The following is a 26,803-nucleotide window of genomic DNA, read 5'->3' on the forward strand; positions in this document are numbered from 1 at the left end:
CAAATAAAATGTCTCACTGTGGAACATGAAAAACTGGCATATACACTTGTTCAACAGAGAGAACATGAAACCACCATTCTTGGACTCTGAAGAATACTATGCAAACCATGCTTTTGGATCTACTGTTAAGTTTTTGTAATAAAGCTGGTGAGTAGGCTAAATTTCTGTAAGCCCATGTCTCTGTCAGTAAGTGAACAATATTGTTTTATTAAACCTGTTAATATTCATTTGTGTGTGTGTCTGTGTTTTCCCTCTCATGGTCCAGAGGTTTTGGGATTGAAAATCTTCTGCCACATGATCTTCCGTAAAAGTGAGTATTCATGTCATACTAACATTAATTCTTTAAATGATCATGAGCCATTATATGTGCTGAAATGTGAACACAGCAAAGCAGGCAAACTCTGCACCAAGGCACCACTCTGATTCAAAGTTCATTCTTGAGTTTAGCTCACTCAAAATGAAAACTCCCTCATCATTTTCTCACCCTCATGTCTTTTTTGATCTTCTTTTGTGTTCCACAGAAAAAAGTCAGTTATGCAGATTGGAAAAGACATGGGTGAGTAAATGATGACATATCCACCTTACTCTTCACATAAAAATGGGCCATTTGTAGATTTTATGGGTCTTGCTCCCGGTCTCTTTTGCTTCCAAATATTTTTAGCTGTACAGAACCGCTCGTTTTGCTGCTTGATATTGCAAATTGGTGTATCTTACCATGTTATTTTAGTGTATTAGTTTAATTATGAACACACTGGTTTGTAATGCAAACAGTTTTACGGTTTACTGCATGTTGTTATTCTTGTCGTTGTTTCCCTAGCGGCTAATGAACTGGAAGTCTCGCCCATAGTCTTACTTCCGTGTTTAGGAATTAAGGTGGATAAGTATGATATCTTGAGTAATTGAATGATCTCCTCAGGTACATTTGTTAGACATTTCACCCCCTTGTGATAGAAAAACAGTGTAAACCGATTAATAATTATATTAGTTATACATATACAGGTGCTGGTCATATAATTAGAATATCATCAAAAAGTTGATTTATTTCACTAATTCCATTCAAAAGGTGAAACTTGTATATTATATTCATTCATTACACACAGACTGATATATTTCAAATGTTTATTTCTTTTAATTTTGATGATTAGAGCTTACAGCTCATGAAAGTCAAAAATCAGTATCTTAAAATATTAGAATATTTACATTTGAGTTTGAATAAATGACCATCCCTACAGAATAAATTCCGGGTATCTCTTGTTCTTTGAAACCACAATACTGGAGAAGACTTCTGACTTGGCAATGATCCAGAAGACGAACATTGACACCCTCCACAAAGAGGGTAAGTCACAGAAGGTCATTACTGAAAGGTGTGGCTGTTTACAGAGTGCTGTATCAAAGCATATTAAATGCAAAGTTGACTGGAAGGAAGAATTTGGGTAGGAAAAGGTGCAAAAGCAACAGGGATGACCGCAAGCTTGAGAATACAGTCAAGCAAAGCCGATTCAAACACTTGGGAGAGCTTCACAAGGAGAGAACTGAAGCTGGAGTCAGTGCATCAAGAGTCACCACGCTCAGACGTCTTCAGGAAAAGGGCTACAAAGTCACTTCTGAACCAGAGACAATGTCAGAAGCATCTTACCTGGGCTGTGGAGAAAAAGAACTGGACTGTTGCTCAGTGGTCCAAAGTCCTCTTTTCAGATGAAAGTAAATTTTACATTTCATTTGGAAATCAAGGTCCCAGAGTCTGAAGGAAGAGTGGAGAGGCACAGAATCCATGTTGCTTGAAGTCCAGTGTTAAGTTTCCACAGTCTGTGATGATTTGGGCTGCCATGTCATCTGCTGGTGTTGGTCCACTGTGTTTTCTGATGTCCACAGTCAACGCAGCCATCTACCAGGAAATTTTAGAGCACTTCATGCTTCCTTCTGTTGACAAGCTTTATGGAGAGGCTGATTTCATTTTCCAGCAGGACTTGGCACCTGCCCACACTGCCAAAGGTACCAAAAGCTGGTTCAATGTTACTGTGCTTGATTGGCCAGCAAACTCGCCTGACCTGAACCCCATAGAGAATCTATGGGGTATTGTCAAGAGGAAGATGAGAGACACCAGACCCAACAATGCAGATGAGCTGAAGGCCACTATCAGAGCAACCTGGGCTCTCATAACACCTGAGCAGTGCCACAGACTGATCGACTCCATGCCACGCCGCATTGCTGCAGTAATTCAGGCAAAAGGAGCCCCAACTAAGTATTGAGTGCTGTACATGCTCATACTTTTCATTTTCATACTTTTCATTTGAGCAAGATTTCTAAAAATCCTTTCTTTGTATTGGTCTTAAGTAATATTCTAATATTTTGAGATACTGATTTTTGACTTTCATGAGCTGTACGCTCTAATCATCAAAATTAAAAGAAATAAACATTTGAAATATATCAGTCTCTGTGTAATGAATGAATATAATATACAAGTTTCACTTTTTGAATGGAATTAGTGAAATAAATCAACTTTTTGATGATATTCTAATTATATGACCAGCACCTGTACAGGTATTAGCATATTAGCAATTGGCACCTCAGGCCCCGTTTACACTAGTGCGTTTTTGAAAAGAGCACTGCTCATTCACTCATCTACATTTCCTGCAAGGATTGAGACTCAAACCCATGACCTTCAGGTTCCAAGTCTGACTCTCTAACCATTAGGTCACAACTAGATCATTAAATTAGCCAGAATGTCTCATAATGTCAAATGCTGTTTATAGAAAAGGTACACAAATGAAGTCCTTTTCAATAAATCTCTTTTTTAATTTTTTTTATTTAACCCCCAGATGCAGCAAGGATCCAGCTGATTACTTCAGATTTGGAGGACTGCTCTTTATCTGCTGTGACTGTCACTTTTGGTGCAGAATCATGGACCTTTATTTGTTTGTTTTGATTTTACTTATTATTACACTTGTGTAGCTAGTATTCAGGATTAAAATACAATGTAATTTTTGTCCACATATATTATAAGAGCTATATGGAATCCAATAGGGTCAGTCAAATATTGAGAAAAAACACTATAAACCCGATTGGGAAAATACAAGCTAAAATACAGTTCCCTCCACAATCTTTTTCAAAGAAAAAATCATGATACTATAACCCTAACTTGTAAGATAAAAATGTAATTTTTAGTTTTTCAATTGCTCCTCGAGAATTCCTCCTCAGGAATTTGTTTACATAAATTTACATCTAAATAATGAAACAGTTTTAAGCATGGAATACACTACACGACTTCTGAACAGATTTTTAAAACAGATTTTTGACTTACCGACTTTGTAAATAATGACAAAGGAAAGCTGGGCATCATATACTTAAGCCTGGAATACACTACGCTATTTTTGCCCTGATTTCCCGCCAATTTACAGTCAGGAAATTTGACGCTAGTTGCCGAAAGTCAGAGCTAGTCTGCAGATTTGAGATGACAGATTCCATAGAAAATTGCATAGTGTATGATAGTCACAGACTCCGGTTTTTTAAACTTCAGACTCTGATTCTATCCAGTCGGAGGATATCAAACATTTGATATTTTCAGCCGATTTTAGAATGCATATTGTTTTCAATTGTCATGCGTCTCCTAGCAACAAGGCTCATGTTTCTGAGTGAGTTTGTTGTGATCGGAACAGCTTTAAAGTCTGGTAGTGTATGATCCTCGGTCATATAGTGTGTGATGCCCAGTTTTCCTTTGTCGCTATTTACAAAGTCAGTATATATATGATGCCTTGTGTTTTAAAATTCTGTTCAGATTTTAAAAGTCATGTAGTGTATTCCAGCCTTTAGAATTAACAGTCATTTGAATCAGTGGCAATCTTGTAGATGTTTTGTATTTCTTCTTTTGAGAATATTTAATTCAACTTCTGATCAAACTGTTTTGTTAATTGGTACAGTATTGTAAATGTTGAAATGTATTTCCTTTCAAATATGTACTTTTCTTCTTCAAAAACTGAATGATTACATTTTCAGTTTTGTACAGTATATGTACAGACTTTGTATTTTGTCTTTCAAAATAAAACTTTTAATTTACAATCTTGAGCATGCTTTAACACTTTCATTTTTTTTTTTTTTTTAATAACCTGTAAAATAACAAGTGTTTCTCTGCAGAACTTTTGGGCTAGTGCTTTCAGCACTTTATTGAATGCATTTGATCATAATAATCTAGGAAAAATCTGTAAAATCTGTTCCTCTGTACAGTGTTTAGTGATGTCACTTTATTGAATTTGTCAGTAATAATCTAAGACAAATCCATAAAATAACAGTTTTGCACTGTAAAAAAAAAAGAAACAGTCCAATGACTGGCAGTAGCGGCTGCCAAACAAAAACCATAAAACTGAAGTAAATTTTTAAAAAATGAGACAAATCACGCTCATATTGATTTAATGTGGAATACCATTCATAGGCCTTAAATAAGGGACGATTCTATGTTAATGTCAAGCCCTGTTTGCAAATATGTGCTAATATTGCCAACTTCTTGGAAAATTATGGCAGACTGCTGATATTACTGAACTCATAGTGTGAAATATCCCAAAACATTGCTTTTGGTATCATATAATAGTCATAAATTGCTCAGTCAGTTGTTGTTTGTTCTCTCTTTTGTGTACATACAACCAGGGCCGCTGCTGGCCAAATGGATGCCCTAAGCAGAATTGTATTGTTGTGCCCCCTCCATCAAATATTATGGAAGTAATAATAATAATAATAATAATAATAATAAACACATATAGGGGTTAAAATAGAACTTTAATAAAATATAAAAGTTAATAAATAAATAAATAAATAGTAATTAAATTATATTATTTACAAATTACAAATACAACTGTAGCTCTAGACAGTTACCTATGGCTGGCTACGATTTTATTAATAAAGTTGTTTGATTGATTTTATAGTCTCAAGCATTCAGAAATCACGCAAAAGAAAATTAAGCAGTTTTACTACGATAAAACCATAGTAAATTGTTTTAAGGGTTGTGATATCCACATGTTTTTGTTGAAGAAATTCTAGAGGCTGTAGCATTTCTATCACAAAAAGGTGGCCAAAAATGAAAGATTAAGTGGATATTTGAATTAGCCTAAATGTTTGGTCATTATTAAACAAGGATTTGATCGTCTTGTAACTGTAACAGCAGCAATTACCAGGCCTTTGGCGCCCTTTCCAGGCCTTTGTAATATAATGTACATAAATGGTTTATTTTGTATTACATTATGAACAACAGTGTTATTCAATGAAATCATATAATTATTAATTAACCAATTGCCTCATTGTTTTTATATAATGCATTTTTAAGTAATTTTAAAGGCTGTTGTTGGCTTAGGTCTGTTTTTATAACCACAAAAAAAAAAATATTATCCTAATTGTAAACTATTATTTGAAGTAACAAAACCATGGTTAATTTGTGGTTACCATGCCTACAAGAACCATGATTTTTGGTTTTATTAGTAGTAAAACCATGGCTATTTTTTGTAAGGGAACATTACAATAGAGAATATTAGATGCGTTGTTTGTGGTTAAATTATTGCCAACATTAAAAAACGTTATTAACGTCAACAGCCAAAAAAAGTTTCACAAGATTAAAAAAGTACCTGAAAGTAATGCACGGGCTTCATATTTTGTTATTTTTCTTTTCTTGACGCTAAATTGCTGATGTCTTTTCCGGGTATAGTTGTCCATTAATTATGATCATTTGCAGTCAGCCGCAAACATAAGGGGCGATCGGTCGCGAGCGCGGATGCGGGAATGATGCGTCACGTGCGCTTAACCTGCTGCCTACTGTGCTCACCGTAAAATGTATTTTTTTTATAATGATATACACATAAATAAAAACAGTGGGGCAAAAAAGTATTTAGTCAGCCACCAATTGTGCAAGTTCTCCAACTTAAAAAGATGAGAGAGGCCTGTATTTTTCATCATAGGTATACCTCAACTATGAGAGACAAAATGAGAAAGAAAAAAAAATCCAGAAAATCACATTGTAGGATTTTTAAAGAATTTATTTGCAAATTATGGTGGAAAATAAGTATTTGGTCAATAACAAAATTTCATCTCAATACTTTGTTATATACCCTTTGTTGGCAATGACAGAGGTCAAACGTTTTCTGTAAGTCTTCACAAGGTTTTCACACACTGTTGCTGGTATTTTGGCCCATTCCTCCATGCAGATCTCCTCTAGAGCAGTAATGTTTTGGGGCTGTCGCTGGGCAACACGGACTTTCAACTCCCTCCAAAGATTTTCGATGGGGTTGAGATCTGGAGACTGGCTAGGCCACTCCAGGACCTTGAAATGCTTCTTACGAAGCCACTCCTTCGTTGCCCGGGCGGTGTGTTTGGGATCATTGTCATGCTGAAAGACCCAGCCACGTTTCATCTTCAATGCCCTTGCTGATGGAAGGAGGTTTTCACTCAAAATCTCACGATACATGGCCCCATTCATTCTTTTGTTTACACAGATCAGTCGTCCTGGTCCCTTTGCAGAAAAACAGCCCCAAAGCATGATGTTTCCACCCCCATGCTTCACAGTAGGTATGCTGTTCTTTGGATGCAACTCAGCATTCTTTCTCCTCCAAACACGACAAGTTGAGTTTTTACCAAAAAGTTCTATTTTGGTTTCATCTGACCATATGTCATTCTCCCAATCCTCTTCTGGATCATCCAAATGCTCTCTAGCAAACTTCAGACGGGCCCGGACATGTACTGGCTTAAGCAGGGGGACACGTCTGGCACTGCAGGATTTGAGTCCCTGGCGGCGCAGTGTGTTACTGATGGTAGCCTTTGTTACTTTGGTCCCAGCTCTCTGCAGGTCATTCACTAGGTCCCCCCGTGTGGTTCTGGGATTTTTGCTCACAGTTCTTGTGATCATTTTGACCCTACAGGGTGAGATCTTGCGTGGAGCCCCAGATCGAGGGAGATTATCAGTGGTCTTGTATGTCTTCCATTTTCTAATAATTGCTCCCACAGTTGATTTCTTCACACCAAGCTGCTTACCTATTGACAGCTCTTTGGTCTTGGCCATGGTGGAGTTTGGAGTTGGACTGTTTGAGGTTGTGGACAGGTGTCTTTTATACTGATAACGAGTTCAAACAGATGCCATTAATACAGGTAACGAGTGGAGGACAGAAGAGCCTCTTAAAGAAGTTGTTACAGGTCTGTGAGAGCCAGAAATCTTGCTTGTTTGTAGGTGACCAAATACTTATTTTACCGAGGAATTTACCAATTAATTCTTTAAAAATCCTACAATGTGATTTTCTGGATTTTTTTTTTTTTCTCATTTTGTCTCTCATAGTTGAGGTATACCTATGATGAAAATTATAGGCCTCTCTCATCTTTTTAAGTGGGAGAACTTGCACAATTGGTGGCTGACTAAATACTTTTTTGCCCCACTGTATGTACAGTATATATATATTATATATATGTATGTATGTTTTTTTTGAGCAAATGGGATGGTGCCCCCCTGGGAGTTGGTGCCCTACGCAAACTGCGTACTCTGCGTATAGGGAGCGGCGGTACTGCATACAACAGACCCAAGTAAATGTTAAGAGATGTGTCCTCACTGCCTTTTAGCATCAACATCAGGAAGGTTTTAGGTTTTGAAATTGCATGATATCAGTTGTGTCTCCAGAAGATATAAACCTAGCAGTTTGGGTGGGCCCATGATCTTCCATCTAGCACCACAGTAGAACCACACTGTAAAAAAAAAAAATCTGCTGAAGCTGGTAAAAAATGTTTTTTTAAGTTCGCTCAACTTAGATATGACCAGTATGACCAGATATACAAGTAGTGACGCTACTAGTTTAAAGTGCATATTGCAGGTTAATTTTTTTTTCCAAATGAATATATGAACTTGTATGAAAATACCATATGAACTGTTAATGCAGGACTTGAAAATGTTTTTTCAAACGCGGTGCTGTGTAGCTTAACGATCACGATTATCATCCCGGCGATATGAGTTCCACATGGGATGCCGAAGCAAGAGCCTAGTGAGACTCGGTGCGGTTTCTTCGGTGCACACAGCACCTTCATTGGGTCTCGGTCCGCCTGTGTTCGGCCGCCGGCGGGAGACACCTGCTCCTCTTTCCAGAGGATCAACAAGATGAGGCTGTTGGCGTGTATCTAGCACAGCATTCACAATTTAACACACGTTAACAACGCAGTAGTGTGATACCCAGACTGAAAGATTGTTAAATGTTTTTAAATGTGTCAGATTATGATGTAAACTTCATAAACAAGTTTTTATACAGTAAAACAATTTGTGATTGTGATTTATTTTTTATTGTGACCAAAATGGGGCCATTCAAAATCTTTATAAATTCCTCCTTCCTTTATAAAGTCTTCTAAGGGCTGACACAACAGCCATTGCTTGATGTGCCTGCACAGAACACCACAGGCCCAGGGGACAACTTGTCTGTATGCTGTCTATATTTACTGTGTTATACCAATAGGATCAAAAAGTGTTATTTACTGGTAGTCGTGACCTAAATATAGGCAACTTGTAATTGAGAAACAAAATTATTCAGATAGTTTAAATATTCAAATCTTTAATTTACTATGTATTTATACATACAAATATTCAGCTCAGATTAATAATTGATCTCTGCCCTAAACATACATGTGTCTGCTGGCCTGGAGAGGTCCATGCTCCTGTCTGAAGTGCATATAGGCTATCTGTAGCACATATTATGGGTTCAGACAGCAAGCCTCAAAGCCTGGGTGCAGACTCAGACACTGCACATCAAGTGTGGGGGTCACATTCTCCTCTAAGACTCGGTATGCATCCAACTCCCTGCAGCACTGACTTTCCTCAGCTGTGACCATGGCCTCGCATTTCCCACACAAGCACCTATGAATCAAAAACGTGTTTATCTCTCTCTCTCTCCTGCGGTGATGAGAAACCGCTACATCACGTAACGTTAGTGTCGGATATTAATGAGCGTGACACGCCTGATCAACGCTTATTAGTTTCTGTTACTGGTAAGTATCAATACTCATAGATGACCAATACTAGCTTTGCTATTGCCTGATTAATACATATCGTTAGTTAAGGTGTGTGTATATCTGTAAGCTGACTGGTCTCTCACCAAGACACCTGTCCTGTTCTCCTCCCACATTAACTCAATCTGTCTCCTCTGACTGTTGTTCTATTTAATCCTGACCTGTCCCTGCTCTCTTGGCCGCATAGCACAGCGTCCGAACTGTCATTGCGATCCATTGTTTTCCTATGATTGAAATGGACCGCTCTCCCTTTTGATGCGTCACTTCCGGTTTTGGCGGTTTTCAGATGCGGAAGTAAAATTCTCTCACAAAAACGACTCCAGAAGCCTTAATAGCGTATTTTAAAGTTTATTTTAAAGAAAATCTAGTTCCTACATTATTTTTCTATACATCGACTCACTGGGGTCTCTAACCTGCAATATGCCCTTTAACTACATTTCTCAGTAGCGTGGCGGTAGCGTCACTGCTTTCTGAATCAAATAGCTTTTCGGTAGTTAAGCTCTTATTTTGATCAAGTAGCGCGGTAGCGTCAACAAAAGCTAATGCTACATTTTCCAAAGAAAGCATTCTGAAACTCAAACTCAAATCAGAAATATAACTGCTACGGATCACTGATCCTGGATCAGTAAGTGATGCCACAGACACTAAAGCTCGTAACGCCATTGGCTCCTCAAACTGTCAGTCAAACCTCATTATTCCTCCCGCCTCTCTCGTCAATGAAGTGCGGCGCGCAGTTTGGAGCATCTCGGCTTGTTTGCAGTCTGAAGGTAAATAAAGAACTGTTGATTGAATAAGTACAGCGGTTTCTTTACTCAAAAAACACTATTTATAAAGGCTAATGCTTTTTTTTTTTTTTTTTTTGAGGGCGGAGAAGAGTTTCTCTAGCATTTGTTGTCAAGTCACAGCCAAATTTAGGAAAAACAGCATTTAAATGATAATTTTGCTACAGTTTTTGCTTGGACATGTTAAACACATCTAATCAATTTGGTTAATAATTTTTGTTTTAATTAATTTAATATTGTGAATAATTAACTTATAAAGTGTTAAAATATGTGTTTAATTTGCATATTAAAACTAGTGTAGAAAATGGCAAATGTAAATTATATAACTGAATTTTCATTTTACACTAAAATTTGGACACATGTATGGCAAAATGTAAATAAAAATACAGAACTACATTGCCATTTTATGTATTGCAATGCATTGCCATTTTGCATATTTCAAATAGATTTTTACTACCCATATGCTTCCATTTTTATTTACCTTTAGGGATGTCCAATACTGACAAAAATTAGTCATTGAGTCGTTTATTCAGTTGACTTTGTTATTGAAGTTCTTTGTGTAGAAAAGATGTAATCAATGTTTGGAGTGGCTTTCTGAATTTACAATGTGTTTATAATTTCTTATTTTTTTATTGTTATTGGTGATTCCAGATTGCTGTCATTCAAGAACTTATCATTTCCTCCCCCATTGTGGCTGAGCTACACATTCTCTTCATTTTATTTTAAACATAAAATATCCAGAGGAGATGGCACCTACGTTGGAATTCATACAAATGTAAGGAACATATGTAATGAAACTGTGTATAAAGCATTTTGTTGTGTTGCTGTTTAGTTGAAAATAATCAAAGGGGTTAGTTCACTCAAAAATGAAAATTCTGTCATTAATTACTCGCCCTCATGTCGTTCCAAACCCATAAGACATTCATTCATCTTTGCAACACAAATGACGATATTTTTGATGAAGTCTGAGAGCTTTCTGACTCTCCATAGACAGCAAGCGTCCTTACACGGTCAAGGCACAGAAACGTAGTATAAGGACATCGTTAAAACGGTCCATCTGCCATCAGTGGTTCAATCTGAACTTTATGAAGTGATGAGAATACTTTTTGTACGCAAAGAAAATAAAAATAACTTTATTCAAGTCGTTATTTAACAAAAACAGCGTATCCATGTGGTGCGGCTGACACAGAACAGTGGGTATTCTCCAAAATGGCACTTCTGTGACGCAGATGTGACGAATTGTTGAATAAAGTCGTTATTTTTATTTTCTTTGTGTACAAAAAGTATTCTCATCACTTCATAAAGTTCAGATTGAACCACTGATGGCAGATGCAATATTTTGTCGATACTTTTCTGGGCCAAAATATCTTAAATTGTGTTCTGAAGATGAACAAAGCTTTTACAGGTTTGGAACGACATGGGGAAAAGTGGAGTAACCCTTTAAGTATATCATAAAACATTGTTGACAAGTTAACATGACAGATACAATTGGAGACCACTGGAAATACAAGTTTAGCATTTTATAAACAATGTTTGAACTGGAACTTGATAATTCAATCTAAACCTGTTCTACACGTTACTCTATACTTCACTTTCATTCATTTAATTTCTTGTCATTTCCAGTCTTCCTGTGAAGAAATCCTGAACGAGGGTTGACGGTTCAGATGAAGGGAACCTATGCTTCCAAGACTCATGTGTGAACAACTTCGAGAATCCATGTACAATTTGAGCTTTTTTCAAATCTCAACATGGAACTTGGACTGAACATGCAGCAAAAAAAAAAAAAAAAAAAGTAGTTTCCCCAAGCTGGCACATGGCAAGCGATACTAAAAGCACACAAACACTTGGAGCCCTGCTCTTAATTTAGATTGTATAGTTCTCTTAGTTTCACATTGAAATGTTAGGCATGAGTGCATGAATCTTTGTTCTTTATTTTCAAATGATGTACAAAATTTTTTTGTTGTTTTTTTTTGCAGTACCATGTCAATTGTAGATGACAGAATTCACATTTTTGTTGTGAACTGTCCTTTTAAATAACATTTCACTTAACTATTGACTAGAATTCTGTAGCAATTGTTATTAATGACAGCCCTGGCTTTGTATTAATTTTTTCCCATGTATCTGAAAATGTTTTGAGTCTTGACTGTTTCACAGTGAAGTTTATCTTTGTGACCACTATTTGGTGCAACACCAATATTGTACAAGTAGCTGCTCATGTTTTCCTTTTTCTGCCTGGTGCCGTTTAAAACTAAAACACATTGTTAAATGAATTGATGTAATAATATTTTTGTCTTCACCTGTTAAAGGCAAATAAAAGCTACTGAACGCACTTTTAAGAATGTTTACATGAGGTAAAAATAAACCATGTTCAATTTGTATATATTGTGCTGGATTTATTTGCTACTAAAGATAGGCCTATGCTATAATTTTTTAGAAATTTCTGCAAAACGGATTGTCCGTTTATGGTACAGAAGAAAATGTAAATCTACAGAATTTTCCTTTTTAATGTGGAAGGAAATGTCCGTAAATTTAACAGAAAATGTCCTGGTAATTTTCTGCCAGTACATTATCCGTTTTTTTACGGATTTTTTTTTACAGTGTATCTGAGAGAGTATTGACTTGGTATGATGTTGGTTCAATAGAATTTAAATTTTTAAATAGCTTGGATGTAGTAAACTACTTTTGCCATGTTGCCGTAGCTTGCTACATTTCCCAGGGCTGTAGCTTTAGTGTAGTTAAGCTTCATTTAAAGAAGAGTAACTGTTATCTTAGCTCTCTACATTTTCCAAGTAGCTTGCCCAACACTGGATATGACAAACTATAACAAGCGGTTCATAATGTGTTATGTATAATCAATTATTTGGACATTTAACTCTTCCTTTTGTGTTCACAGGTTGATGGCAAATGTGGTAATGGCCAGTTTTAATAGGGATGTAATGCAATGTCTGTCCAACATTGGAGGTTGAAATCAATTTAACTTTGGTTTCTGAAGTCAACCTGATTTTCATTTTCAACCAAAATGCAATGTCTGTTCAACGTTGGAGATTGACGTCAATTTGACGTTGGGTTCTGACGTTAACCCGATTTTCATTTTCAACCAAAATGCAACGTCTGTCCAATAGGGGTGCAACGGATCTTAGATGATCCGTGATCCGTATGGACCAGTCCCCACGGTTTGGCACGCATGTGATTCGCGGATTAACTGTTAAATTCAACCAGTAGACTGAAAGTTATCATTTGCACATGTTTACCAGTTTACACATTCAAGCAATTTCAGACCATTCAGATGAAGGAGAAATCGAATCAGGACTCGAGCCGTTTTCTGCGCTCACCCGAAGCGCACAGAGAGAGAGAGTGCGGCGCGATTCAGAAACCGCGTTTCAGACAATGCCTCAACAGATGGATACATACACACAAAGTTAAGTGAAAATACCCGTTTTGGCAAGTATTCTGGTAAACACAGTAGGTTATGTCCATATCTTAAGTTAACGTGTACAGCGCTGACTAAGAAAAAACCGAATGTGTGTCAGTATTTAGGTCCGTGCATTTAGTCTTAAAGAGACAGCAGCCTCAAACAACACCACAGCTTTACCAAAGATCAATCTGTATTTAACTTATGCAGTAAGCATTATTGTGCTGTTTTAAACTCAATTATTACATTTCTGCACCTGAATATACTACTGTTACTGTCTTTATAGCCTATAATTTTATGTTGGCTGTACATCTATGCTTGGAATTTGTGCAATTGTTCTTGTTTTATTACTGACTTTAGTAGTTAAGCTAATAGTTTCTGCTGGGGTATAGAAGTACTTAAAGTAAGCTTTTAGTAATAAATGAAGAGCAAACTTTTTTTTTTTTTGCTGATCTGAAAAATAATCCGATCCTTGACTCAGAATCCATAGTATGATCCGAACCGTGAGTTTTGTGATCCGTTGCACCACTACTGTCCAACATTGGAGATTGACGTCAGTCTTATGTTGGGTTCTGACGTCAGTCTGACGTTGGGTTCTGATGTCAACCTGATTTTCATTTTCAACAAAAATGCAACATCTGTCCAACGTTGGAGATTGATGTCAATCTTACGTTGGGTTCTGACGTCAATATGACGTTGGGTTCTGACGCAACCCGATTTTCATTTTCAACCAAAATACAACGTCTGTCCAACGTTGGAGATTGACATTAATATGACGTTGGGTTCTGACGTCAACCCGATTTTCATTTTCAACCAAAATGCAACATCTCTCCGTCGTTGGAGTCACAACATCAACCTGACGTTATATTGACGTCCGGTGCCTGCTGGGATATAACAAAGCACTGTAAGTAATAATGATTCGATAACTTGGCAACAGTAATTAATCGTAAATAATCTTTAAAGTGTTTTTTTATGATGCAGATTATTCACTCCGTGCCAGCTGTAAGTCTGGGGCTGCTCACTTCTGTACATGAGGACTCATATGCCGTGACTGCATATCACACATAAAATCAATAACTGTTCGAAGTTAAATCCTTTTCCTTCCTTTTCTTTTAAGTAGACAAAATCCATTGCAATGAACGCCATTGGAGATGTTTAATTCATTCAGAGCATTATCCCTGCTGGCGTTCACATCAATCCACAAGTCGTTCTTATAGGTTAAGCTGTTTTAATTCTGTTCGATGTAAAAACAATCGGCTAAGTATGTCTTGCATCCTTTAATGTTAGCGAACATTGCAAATAAATTGGTTGCAAAATGGCATCCACTCACGTTTAACTTTTTGTCTGGTTGTTATGGTCAGAAAAAAAAAGAATCACATTACTAGATGTTATAGCCTAGCCAATGTTCACTAGATTTTATCCAGATGTTACTATAATGATTCTGTAAATGGTGGTCAGCACCCTATATAATGTGGAAGTTACTGCCTTTTGCCTTGGCGTGACATCTCACTTTTTGCAGACAGTGCAAAAGCAGAGTACAATATCAATATAGCGGTAAAAATCAAGTGTGAGATCATTTTCATTAAAACATCTAATTGCCAGATTATCAGTGTCCTACCTATAATTATTTTTTCTGTACAAATACAAATCTTTAAAGCCAGTTTTCTAAGTTTTACACTCTAGCGAGTTTCACACTCTGGAGCAGAGTGGCAGTCCACCAGATAGCACACGTACGTCTGTAAGATGTCTGTTAAAGATCTCTTGATCTGGAAAGCATCTGCTGTCTTCAAACATCTGACAGACGTCTTTCAGATGTCAGTTTTACATACATTCTAAATCATAAACATCTTAAAGACATCTAATAGATGTCTATTTGACATTTAAAAGGAAACATCCTATAGACATATTGCAGATGAGCAAACACCCTAAAAAATATGTCTTGCAGATGTAAATGCAGACATCAAATAGATGTCACCGAGATGTACATGTGCTATCAGCTAGCTGTCACTCAAGTGGCCATGCCCTTAATTATGCAGAACTTTAAAGCTTAATATAACTTAAACAGACGAGTTATAAAAAAATGCACCCCCCTCACAGTTGTCACGAAGGGCAAAATTAGCTATATAGACCAAAACCACTTTTTGTACCAGGCTGTAAACATATTTTTTTCTGCTGTAAAATTGGGCATTTTAACATGGGGAGTCTATGGGACTGACTCCCTTTTGGAGCCAGCCTCTAGCGGCCTGTCGATGAATTGCAGTTTTAGTCACTTCTGTGTTGGTTTCAAGAGAGAGCGGGAGGTTGCAGCTTGATAATTTCCATGTGTTTTACAGCCTTATAAATCAAAACATTCCAGCGATCGAACACAGTACATAGAAGAACATAATAAAATGAGTGCTTATGAGTGCTTGTGAGAAATTTTTGTCTAACTGCAGAGCAACGTGTCGCAGGACACTCGCGCTCCGGACCGCATTCATCCTCACTTCTCTCAATAAGAAAGACTTCTCTTGGACAAACTCGGACAAGATTATTTCAAAATAAATGATAGCTTGGCAAATATAATCGAAAACATTCGTTTATGTCTCAAATAAACCGTTGAGAAATAAATCCGAGGTGGATGGATGTGAACATTAAAGCGACCGCATTTACCAGCTGCTTTCTGTCTTCAATGTTAATCCATAAAAAAAAAAAAACAGAAAATCATTCGTTTGTCTTGGCTTCTTTTACTTATGTATGTGTGTATGTATTTATTTGTTGCTTTAAGAAGAATCAATATTTAATGAAAACTATGCAATGTTATTTTAGGATTCTTCCATATCTGCATCTAAACATCTAAAAACCTAAAACCTGCTCTGTTATACCGTTATACTCGGAAACAGTCATATTTATGAAAAGGTGCTTGACCTATTGAAAAACAATATATATGGAATTAGTATTAAATATTCGGTAATGACAATTTATGTTAAAAAGCTTCTTCATTACAATACAAAAAACAAGGGTCTATAGAAAGTATTATGAAAACAATGAGTTTTACTTTTTTCATCATATTATATATTATAATTGTTAACCATTTAACAAGACACATAATAATCATTAATGCTTACAATGTCAGTTCAGAATTTAACTATTTAAGCATGATATAAAATACTGAATCAGTGACTTTGGATATTCTTTGCCTTTCTTAAAGGTGTTTGCAAGCAGAGAAGCCCAGAATATGAAAACAACAAGTAAAGTTTCATGTTAAGCATTTTCCTCCCATAGAAAATAGTTATAAAGAAAAAAAAAAAAAAAAACTTTGACGTGGCTTAATGCATTAAGAATGTAATATTAAAAGGTCAAACTCAATGTACTGATGATGCAAATTATATGCACGTAAGCAACCCAGGATATGAACACAATATGCATGCATGTTAAGTGTTTTCCTCTGATAGAAAATAACCATTATAAAAAACGCTTAACGTTGCTTAATCATTGAATACAGTGATACTGTCACAATACTTAGGAGCAAGGAGCGAGGAGACAAGGAGTAGGTCCGAATAAACAGTCTTTTAATGACAAGTAATCCAACACAGAAACACGGGAAAACATATAGACATACAGGTGCATCTCAATAAATTAGAATGTCATGGAAAAGTTCATTTATTTTAGTAATTCAACTCAAATTGTGAAACTCGTGTATTAAATAAATTCAATGCACACAGACTGAAGTAGTTTAAGTCTTTGGTTATTTTAATTGTGATGATTTTGGTTCACATTTAGCAAAAACCCACCAATTCACTATCTCAACAAATTAGAATATGGTGACATGCCAATCAGCTAATCAACTCAAAACACCTGCAAAGGTTTCCTGAGCCTTCAAAATGGTCTCTCAGTTTGGTTCACTAGGCTACTCAATCATGGGGAAGACTGCTGATCTGACAGTTGTCCAGAAGACAATCATTGACACCCTTCACAAGGAGGGTAAGCCACAAACATTCATTGCCAAAGAAGCTGGCTGTTCACAGAGTGCTGTATCCAAGCATGTTAACAGAAAGTTGAGTGGAAGGAAAAAGAGTGGAAGAAAAAGATGCACAACCAACCGAGAGAACCGCAGCCTTATGAGGATTGTCAAGCAAAATCGATTCAAGAATTTGGGTGAACTTCACAAGGAATGGACTGAGGCTGGGGTCAAGGCATCAAGAGCCACCACACACAGACGTGTCAAGGAATTTGCCTACAGTTGTCCTCTCCTGAATCACAGACAACGTCAATAAAAAAAAAAACATTTTTAGTGAATTGTTGGCCTTCTGGAAGGTATGTTCATTTACTGTATATGTACTCAATACTTGGTAGGGGCTCCTTTTGTTTTAATTACTGCCTCAATTTGGCGTGGCATGGAGGTGATCAGTTTGTGGCACTGCTGAAGTGGTATGGAAACCCAGGTTTCTTTGACAGTGGCCTTCAGTTCATTTTTTTGGTCTCTTGTTTCTCATTTTCCTCTTGACAATTACCCATAGATTCTCTATGGGGTTCAGGCCTGGTGAGTTTGCTGGCCAGTCAAGCACACCAACACCATGATCATTGAACCAACTTTTGGTGCTTTTGGCAGTGTGGGCAGGTGCCAAATCCTGCTGGAAAATGAAATCAGCATCTTTAAAAAGCTGGTCAGCAGAAGGAAGCATGAAGTGCTCCAAAATGTCTTGGTAAACGGGTGCAGTGACTTTGGTTTTCAAAAAACACAATGAACCAACACCAGCAGATGACATTGCACCCCAAATCATCACAGACTGTGGAAACTTAACACTGGACTTCAAGCAACTTGGGCTATGAGCTTCTCCACCCTTCCTCCAGACTCTAGGACCTTGGCTTCCAAATGAAATACAAAACTTGCTCGCATCTGAAAAGAGGACTTTGGACCGCTGGGCAACAGTCCAGTTCTTCTTCTCCTTAGCCCAGGTAAGACGCCTCTGACGTTGTCTGTGGTTCAGGAGAGGACAACTCTAGGCAAATTCCTTGACACGTCTGTGTGTGGTGGCTCTTGATGCCTTGACCCCTGCCTCAGTCCATTACTTGAGAAGTTCACCCAAATTCTTGAATCGATTTTGCTTGACAATCCTCATAAGGCTGCGGTTCTCTCGGTTGGTTGTCCATCTTTTTCTTCCACACTTTTTCCTTCCACTCAACTTTCTGTTAACATGCTTGGATACAGCACTCTGTGAACAGCCAGCTTCTTTGGCAATGAATGTTCGTGGCTTACCCTCCTTGTGAAGGGTGTCAATGATTGTCTTCTGGACAACTATCAGATCAGCAGTCTTCCCCATGATTGTGTAGCCTAGTGAACCAAACTGAGAGACCATTTTGAAGGCTCAGGAAACCTTTGCAGGTGTTTTGAGTTGATTAGCTGATTGGCATGTCACCATATTCTAATTTGTTGAGATAGTGAATTGGTGGGTTTTTGTTAAATGTGAGCCAAAATCATCACAATTAAAACAACCAAAGACTTAAACTACTTCAGTCTGTGTGCATTGAATTTATTTAATACACAAGTTTCACAATTTGAGTTGAATTACTGAAATAAACGAACGACATTCTAATTTATTGAGATGCACCTGTATATTGTCTTATAAGAAAACATACATGACAACAGAACTCGCGATTAGGGATATATATCATGCGTTACATTTCTGTATGGGAATGACAAATAATACATTTATTTTCTAATACATTTTTAGTTGTTTTGTTTTTTTGCACACATACAGGTACTTGGACATGTTATGTAGGATATTGTGTTTTTTCAAACAGAATTTACAACAAAAGCACAGTTCGCAACAGACAAACTGGTTATTACACATCACTATTTTTAATATAACAGCTGACAAGATTGAAGGGTAGGTCGTTTCTGTGCTACTGGTGTCATCTAGTGGAACTACAAAAATAAAGTATGTTTTCAAACAACCTTTGCAAATGCCTCTAACTCAAACAACACAAACACAGCTCTTACGGGTCTATAAAAGTGAGGGCATGCCTCAGCCAGGTAAAAGTAGGTTACTTTCAGTAAAGGTTAAACATATTAGGAATACTTTTACCTTTAGCTTACCTGTTGAGGAAAAAAAAAAACTCTGCAAGTTCACTGTATCGATTAAAACTTAAACATTTCATCAAGTTATTTAATCTTTGTTTACAAAACACACACACGTGTACCCTTGTTATACCATTGTTTATCTCTGTGTTTTTTGGCAAATTTTCTAAATTGTACATGTACTTCTGTAACAGAATCTGAATTTCATTTTTCACACTGGCTTTTTTTTTCTTTTTTTCACAGAAGCTTTAACACCTTCTGGCTCAGACCGCTATAGTAGCCATACCCCAAACTCTCGCTATTGGCTGCCCGGAGGTATGCAAATAGGTTGACAGGCATGTAGAATACCCTGTCATTGCATTCAGACTCAACTTTCTGCATATAAAATAATTACAATATAGATAACAGATGGTTTTCATGCTACTAACAGGAACAGTGTGAAGGTGAATTTGTAGTTATTGGTTTGATTCACTAATGCATAAACAGCAGTAAACCACTTTGCGATAAAGAATGTCTGTACATGAGCCCTTACATATTACACTGATCACAGGTCATGATGGTCATGAAATACAGTTTCAGATTTTTATTTGATGTTTCTCTAGGTTAGTTTATATAATGCAACTTATATTGCACCAAAAAGGTCCTTCTTTACCTAACAGCAGTATTGTAATTGATTGATGGACAGACATGAGTTGTTCAGAACACACCTTCTTAATTTCATATGATGATGAGACATGTTAAGGGGCGTGTCAAGGAGAATTGTAATGTCACGATTCTTAAGATTTTAAATCTGGGCATTTCAGAAGGGTTGAAAATAATTCATATTTTAAACTGGGGAGTTAGTTTGAGTTTTGAAACTTGCATTATGCTTTTAATGTAGAGTAATCTCTTGTATGTCTAAATATCAAGAATTTTTGATTCTCCATTTCATGACTCTTTTAACATGTTTTTTTTTAAATGGCTACATGACAGAGTACTTGGCATTGATTCTGTTCATTAATATTAATATCATATTGGCCAATCAGGTAACATCAAAACATATCAAAACAAACAGAGCATTTTCAAGCATTTATAATTAGACTAAGGGTGAATCCCATTTCTCTGTCTTACCCCTTCCCCTTACCCCTTCCCCTTAGTTTTGCGCGTTCACGTGAGAGTAAGGGCTGTCCCAATTCTCGTTTTGATCGAGGGGTAGGGCTAAGGGGAAGGGGTAGATACCCCTTAAAACCAAGCATTTTCACGAGCTTACTTGAAACCGAGGGGTACCCAGAACACACTGCGCAACCGGCAACAATCAAGTATTTTCGGCTTAAATAATTTATTTAAAAATTACGACAGTCTTGTTTTGTGCTCTAGACAGTCCTGTACATATATATTTGCAACCATGTTCTTAATTGAAACGTTTTTAAAAAATCGCTAGTTTGCGACGCTAACGTTACATTGCTGATTTGCACAACAGTCCCGCAGACTAGCCTTGAATGGACTTCATGCATATCTACAGTTTTAACAAGTTTGTAAAACGATCCAAAGTTTGTGATCGACAGTTGTCGGCTCTGGTGACGTAGCAGCCAGCTAGCGACGGTGTATGATGACGTAACCGTAACCAAGTGGTGTCTCATTTCATAGGGGTATGTTTTCACCCCTAGCGCATACCACTCGGTTTCGAGGGACAAGGGCTAGGGGTAAGACGTAGGGGAAGGGGTAAGACAGAGAAATGGGATTCACCCTTAAACTACTGAAGCCCAAACTGCACTTTGAGAGAAATATCCTAAAGATAACTATTCTATAAATACATGATAAAAATGAGAAAAACTGACTAAATAACTGCTACACAAGTTAAATGCTGTAAATACTTTAACATAAAAATTCAAAAGGTTTTAGAGTTAACTTGGCAATCTGATATCTAAGAAACAAATAAAATCATTTTTTCTTTCTTTACTTGTCTTTATGTTGACATCTAAGTGCAGTAGTTTTAGAGAGCTCTTATTGTACCAAGTGCATACGGATTATGTTGGTTGGACTCCGCGATTGTCAACACAAAATATACAAGTATGCTTCTCTGAGTCAATTCCACTCATAACTGCATAGTAAAATGTTTTGTTAGGAAATGTAACATAATATTTGTATAACATGGGCTGGTACATATTAAATGTATTGCATTGCCATTTTAAGACATCACATAACATCATTAACATTGTACATTTGGAATATGCATACATCTGCACATATATATTTATATAATTTTAATAATTTTATTATAAAATAATAATCTTGTTTTCCAGTAAAATAATGATATTCATAAATTGTCACAATTAAACTATAAGCCTTAACTTAATTCAAGACAAATAAAATGCCTTGCAATTCTACACTGTATTCAGTCTTGTCATTTCGTTTCCCTGTAAAATGAACATTTTGAGGATATGTACTTATTTTTACTGGAAAACAAGACAAACATATTTTATTCCACTGTGTGACAATGACTTCTGCATCATTTTTAAATAAATTATAATGTCTCACACTCAGTGGTGGCAATTTTGGGTCTCAGATTTCATATACAACTTGTAATTTCCCAAATAAGGGCACTCCAGGTGCTTTAACTCGTTGCTTTATTCTCTGGTACCATGAGAGCCCATTTGTCCAGCAGGGCTGCTGTAGCCAGGTGTGATTTTAACGTGGATGAAGAGACTGGAGGGCGACATGCTAGAGCCGTCTGCATTCAGCAGATGAACATGTCTGTAACCTGCAGAACAGATGTTGAATGAGCTTGTGCAGTGACAATAAAACAGTTTGTGTTTAGTAAAAAATCAACAAATCATACCTGTCCGCATACTTGTGAAAGGAAGTGTAAACTGGCCCAGAAAATCATTCTTGGTGGCGTAGTCATGGTCTTCAACCTTAAAGCGTACTAATACCAGCTCTGGCACATGAAGCTGGAACTTAAAGGTGCAGTCCCATGTGGGGTTAAAGCCTGAGGACAATGAGAAGTTTATATTCACATATAATAATAATAAAAAAATATGGCTGCAAGCAGCAATTAAGGGGTCAAGCACAACAGAGGCAAAATGAAGAGATAAAGAGCTGTATTTAATTACTCATTAAAGGGATAGTTCACCCAAAAGTGAAAATTATGTCATTAATTACTCACCCCATGTCGTTCCAAACCCGTAAAACCTTCATTCATCTTCGGAACACAAATTAAGATATTTTTGATAAAATCCGAGAGCTCTATACCCCTCCATAGACTGCAAGGGTCCTACCATGGTCAAGGCAGAGAAACGTAGTAAGGACGTCGTTAAAATGGTCCATGTGACATCAGTGGTTCAACAGTAATTTTATGAAGATACGAGAATACTTTTTGAGTGCAAAGAAAACAAAAACAATTTTCTCTCCTGGGGCAGTCCTCTGCCATTATCGACACATGCGTGTGGTCCTGCTGACGTAGAACACATATGCACTGTGCCTTGTTTACAAACAGAGGAAAGCAATATGTATGCATCGATAATGGCGGAGGACTGTCCTGAGAGAGAAGAAATCGTTGAATAAAGATGTTATTTTTGTTTTCTTTGTGCCCAAAAAGTACAGGTGCATCTCAATAAATTAGAATGTCGTGGAAAAGTTCATTTATTTCATTAATTCAACTCAAATTGTGAAACTCGTGTATTAAATAAATTCAATGCACACAGACTGAAGTAGTTTAAGTCTTTGGTTCTTTTAATTGTGATGATTTTGGCTCACATTTAACAAAAACTCACCAATTCACTATCTCAACAAATTAGAATACTTCATAAGTATAAATAAAAAAAACATTTTTAGTGAATTGTTGGCCTGGAAAGTATGTTCATTTACTGTATATGTACTCAATACCTGGTAGGGGCTCCTTTTGCTTTAATTACTGCCTCAATTCGGCGTGGCATGGAGGTGATCAGTTTGTGGCACTGCTGAGGTGGTATGGAAGCCCAGGTTTCTTTGACAGTGGCCTTCAGCTCATCTGCATTTTTTGGTCTCTTGTTTCTCATTTTCCTCTTGACAATAACCCATAGATTCTCAATGGGGTTCAGGTCTGGTGAGTTTGCTGGCCAGTCAAGCACACCAACACCATGGTCATTTAACCAACCTTTGGTTCTTTTGGCAGTGTGGGCAGGTGCCAAATCCTGCTGGAAAATGAAATCAGCATCTTCAAAAAACTGGTCAGCAGAAGGAAGCATGAAGTGCTCCAAAATTTTTTGGTAAATGGGTGCAGTGACTTTGGTTTTCAAAAAACACAATGGACCAACACCATCAGATGACATTGCACCCCAAATCATCACAGACTGTGAAACTTAACACTGGACTTCAAGCAACTTGGGCTATGAGTTTCTCCACCCTTCCTCCAGACTCTAGGACCTTGGTTTCCAAATGAAATACAAAACTTGCTCTCATTTGAAAAGAGGACTTTGAACCACTGGGCAACAGTCCAGTTCTTCTTCTCCTTAGCCCAGGTAAGACGCCTCTGACGTTGTCTGTGGTTCAGGAGAGGACAACTGTAGGCAAATTCCTTGACACGTCTGTGTGTGGTGGCTCTTGATGCCTTGACCCCAGCCTCAGTCCATTCCTTGTGAAGTTCACCCAAATTCTTGAATCGATTTTGCTTGACAATCCTCATAAGGCTGCGGTTCTCTCGGTTGGTTGTCCATCTTTTTCTTCCACACTTTTTCCTTCCACTCAACTTTCTGTTAACATGCTTGGATACAGCACTCTGTGAACAGCCAGCTTCTTTGGCAATGAATGTTTGTGGTTTACCCTCCTTGTGAAGGGTGTCAATGATTGTCTTCTGGACAACTGTCAGATCAGCAGTCTTCCCCATGGTTGTGTAACCTAGTGAACCAAACTGAGAGACCATTTTGAAGGCTCAGGAAACCTTTGCAGGTGTTTTGAGTTGATTAGCTGATTGGCATGTCACCATATTCTAATTTGTTGAGATAGTGAATTGGTGGGTTTTTGTTAAATGTGAGCCAAAATCATCACAATTAAAACAACCAAAGACTTAAACTACTTCAGTCTGTGTTAATTGAATTTATTTAATACACGAGTTTCACAATTTGAGTTGAATTACTGAAATAAATGAACTTTTCCATGACATTCTAATTTATTGAGATGCACCTGTATTCTCGTAGCTTCGTAAAATTACGGTTGAACCACTGATGTCACATGGACCATTTTAACAATGTCCTTATTACGTTTCTGTGCTTTGACCGTGGTAGGACCCTTGCTGTACATGGAGAGGTAGAGAGCTCTCGGATTTCTTCAAAAATATCTTATTGTGTTGGTGCCGATAACCTCGTGGATAGTGAACCGACACCAACTGCGCTCACGGTGAACCGAGTTCAATTCCCGTCTCGAGGTCCTTTGCTGATCCCGCTCCCCTCTCTTCACCCAGCAATTTCTTGCCAGAGCTCCACTATCCTGTCTCATTAAAAAGGCATAAAAGCCCTTAAAAATATCTTATTGTCTTATTGTAATATATGTATTCTGAAGATGAACAAAGGTCTTATGGGTTTGGAACGGCTTGAGGGTAAGTAATTAATGACAGAATTTTCATTTTTGGGTGAACTAACCCTTTAAAGACCAGGGATCTCCAACTCTGCTCCTAGAGAGCTACCTTCCTGACTTCAGTTCCAACCCTGCTTCAATACACCTGTCAAGTACTCCTGAACCCCTCAATTAGCTGGGTCAGTTATGTTTGATTAAGGTTGAAACTGAATTCTGCAGTATGGTAGCTCTCCAGGAGCAGGGTTGGAGTCCCCTGTTAAAGACATTTGTTGATACAGCATTTTACTACAAAACTCAAAATGGAGTCCCCTGTTAAAGACATTTGTTGATAAAGCATTTTACTACAAAATTTAAAATGGCCAATGCCCAAAATGGCTGACATAGGAAAATTGGGTATCATTCAATTTGGTATGATGCACCAAATCTAAAGAGAATTTTTTGATTTAAGTTTTTCAGAAGTTATAAACAAACATGTTTTTAAAGATTTTTTGACCAGTAGGTGGCACTGTGCTGAAACTACTCATGTTCCATCAGGTCATGCTTGGTATAACACATACCAAGTTATATTTCAAAATAAATGGTTTTGAATGTCAATAAAATTTGTTTGAACATTCCATTCATCAAAGTGAATGTATTCATCAAAAAAAAAAATGTATCAATGTTTCCACAAAACTATTAGGCAGCACAACTGGTTTCAACATTGATAATAATAATAATAATAAATGTTATTATATAAATGAAAAAACATTTTGTCTATGAGCACAAAATCCATAATTTTGTACAGGCATGGTCTAAAGAAGATTCGAGTCGAATTTGGTGAAAATCAGACAAATCATTTAGGAGTAATTTGAAAAAGTGGGTTTTCAAAGAAAATCAAAATGGCGAACAGGAAGTTTGGCTGATTATGGTATAATTAGCGCCGGAGTACCGGTGGTGCGAGGACCCTATTGGAATTGCTCAGATTCTTCTTCTTCTTCTCCAAAATGAAATCGCATTTTTGAGGGCCTAAACATGCTCGAAAACTCATGAAATTTTGCACACATGCCAAAAGTTGTGAAAATTTACATCTGGTTTCAGAAGTGGGTGTGGCAAAATGGCTCGATAGGGCCACCTTTAAAATTTCAACGAAGTGCCTCTCAAGCTATGTTTCACATACACTGCCGCTCAAAAGTTTAGGATCAGTAAGATTTCTAATGTTTTTTAAGGGAGTCTCTTCTGCTCATCAAGGCTGTATTTATTTCATCAAAAATACAGAAAAAAAACAGTAATAGTGTGACATCTTATTGCAATTTCTAATATTTGTTTCCTATTTTAATATACTTTAAAATATAATTTATTTCTGTGATGCAGTGCTGAATTTTTAGCATCATTACTCCAGTCTTCAGTGTCACATGATCCTTCAGAATCATTCTAATATACTGATTTATTATGAGTGTTGAAACTGTTGTGCTGCTTCATATTGTTTTTTGGAACCTGTGATACTTTTTTCTTTGATCCTTTGATGAATACAAAGTTAAAAAGAACAGCATTTATTTAAAAAATACATTTTGTGTTACAATATACAGTGCTATTCAAAAGTTTAGGTAAATTTTTCTTTCTTTCTTTTTTTTTTAAGAAATCAATACTTTTATTCAAGAGGGATGTGTTAAATGAATAAATATCATAGTAAAGACTTATATTGTTAGAAAATATTTATATTTTGAACAAATGCTGTTCTTTTTAACTTTGTATTCATCAAAGAATCAAAGAAAAAAGTATTAATTGATAAAGCTTGCAGCTTTAATTGATATTGATGTTCTCGGCATGATCCAAGGATTCTATCAAGACCTCATTTAATAGGCAAAACTAATCAAAAGCTATTATCATTTTTTTCATTAAAACTTTTTGAGTACCTTAAGGGCATTGTGCTGAAGATGCAAGTTTTTTCATATCTCCTGAAGAAAAAGAGTGCAGGTACCCTCAGGTCATGGTTGTAACACACACCAATTCTGTTTGAATATGCTAAATTACAGA

The 26,803-nt window shown here is 36.9% G+C and overlaps 1 protein-coding gene across 2 annotated transcripts in view; it reads right to left on the reverse strand.

Moving 5' to 3' along the window:
* Positions 1 to 18,712: 18,712 nt before the first annotated feature.
* plcd3b (phospholipase C, delta 3b) overlaps positions 18,713 to 26,803 on the reverse strand; it is a 96,278-nt gene continuing 88,187 nt past the window's right edge. For both annotated transcript variants that reach the window (XM_058793491.1, XM_058793490.1), the window contains 2 exons: positions 22,080 to 22,229; positions 18,713 to 22,001 (listed from right to left, as the gene is read on the reverse strand). In XM_058793491.1, coding sequence (XP_058649474.1) covers positions 21,868 to 22,001; positions 22,080 to 22,229 — 284 coding nt within the window. In that variant the 3' untranslated portion in view covers positions 18,713 to 21,867. The remainder of the gene's footprint in view (positions 22,002 to 22,079; positions 22,230 to 26,803) is intronic.

Source organism: Onychostoma macrolepis, chromosome 12 (assembly GCF_012432095.1).
Source record: "Onychostoma macrolepis isolate SWU-2019 chromosome 12, ASM1243209v1, whole genome shotgun sequence".
In the NCBI taxonomy this organism is placed as follows: domain Eukaryota; kingdom Metazoa; phylum Chordata; class Actinopteri; order Cypriniformes; family Cyprinidae; genus Onychostoma; species Onychostoma macrolepis.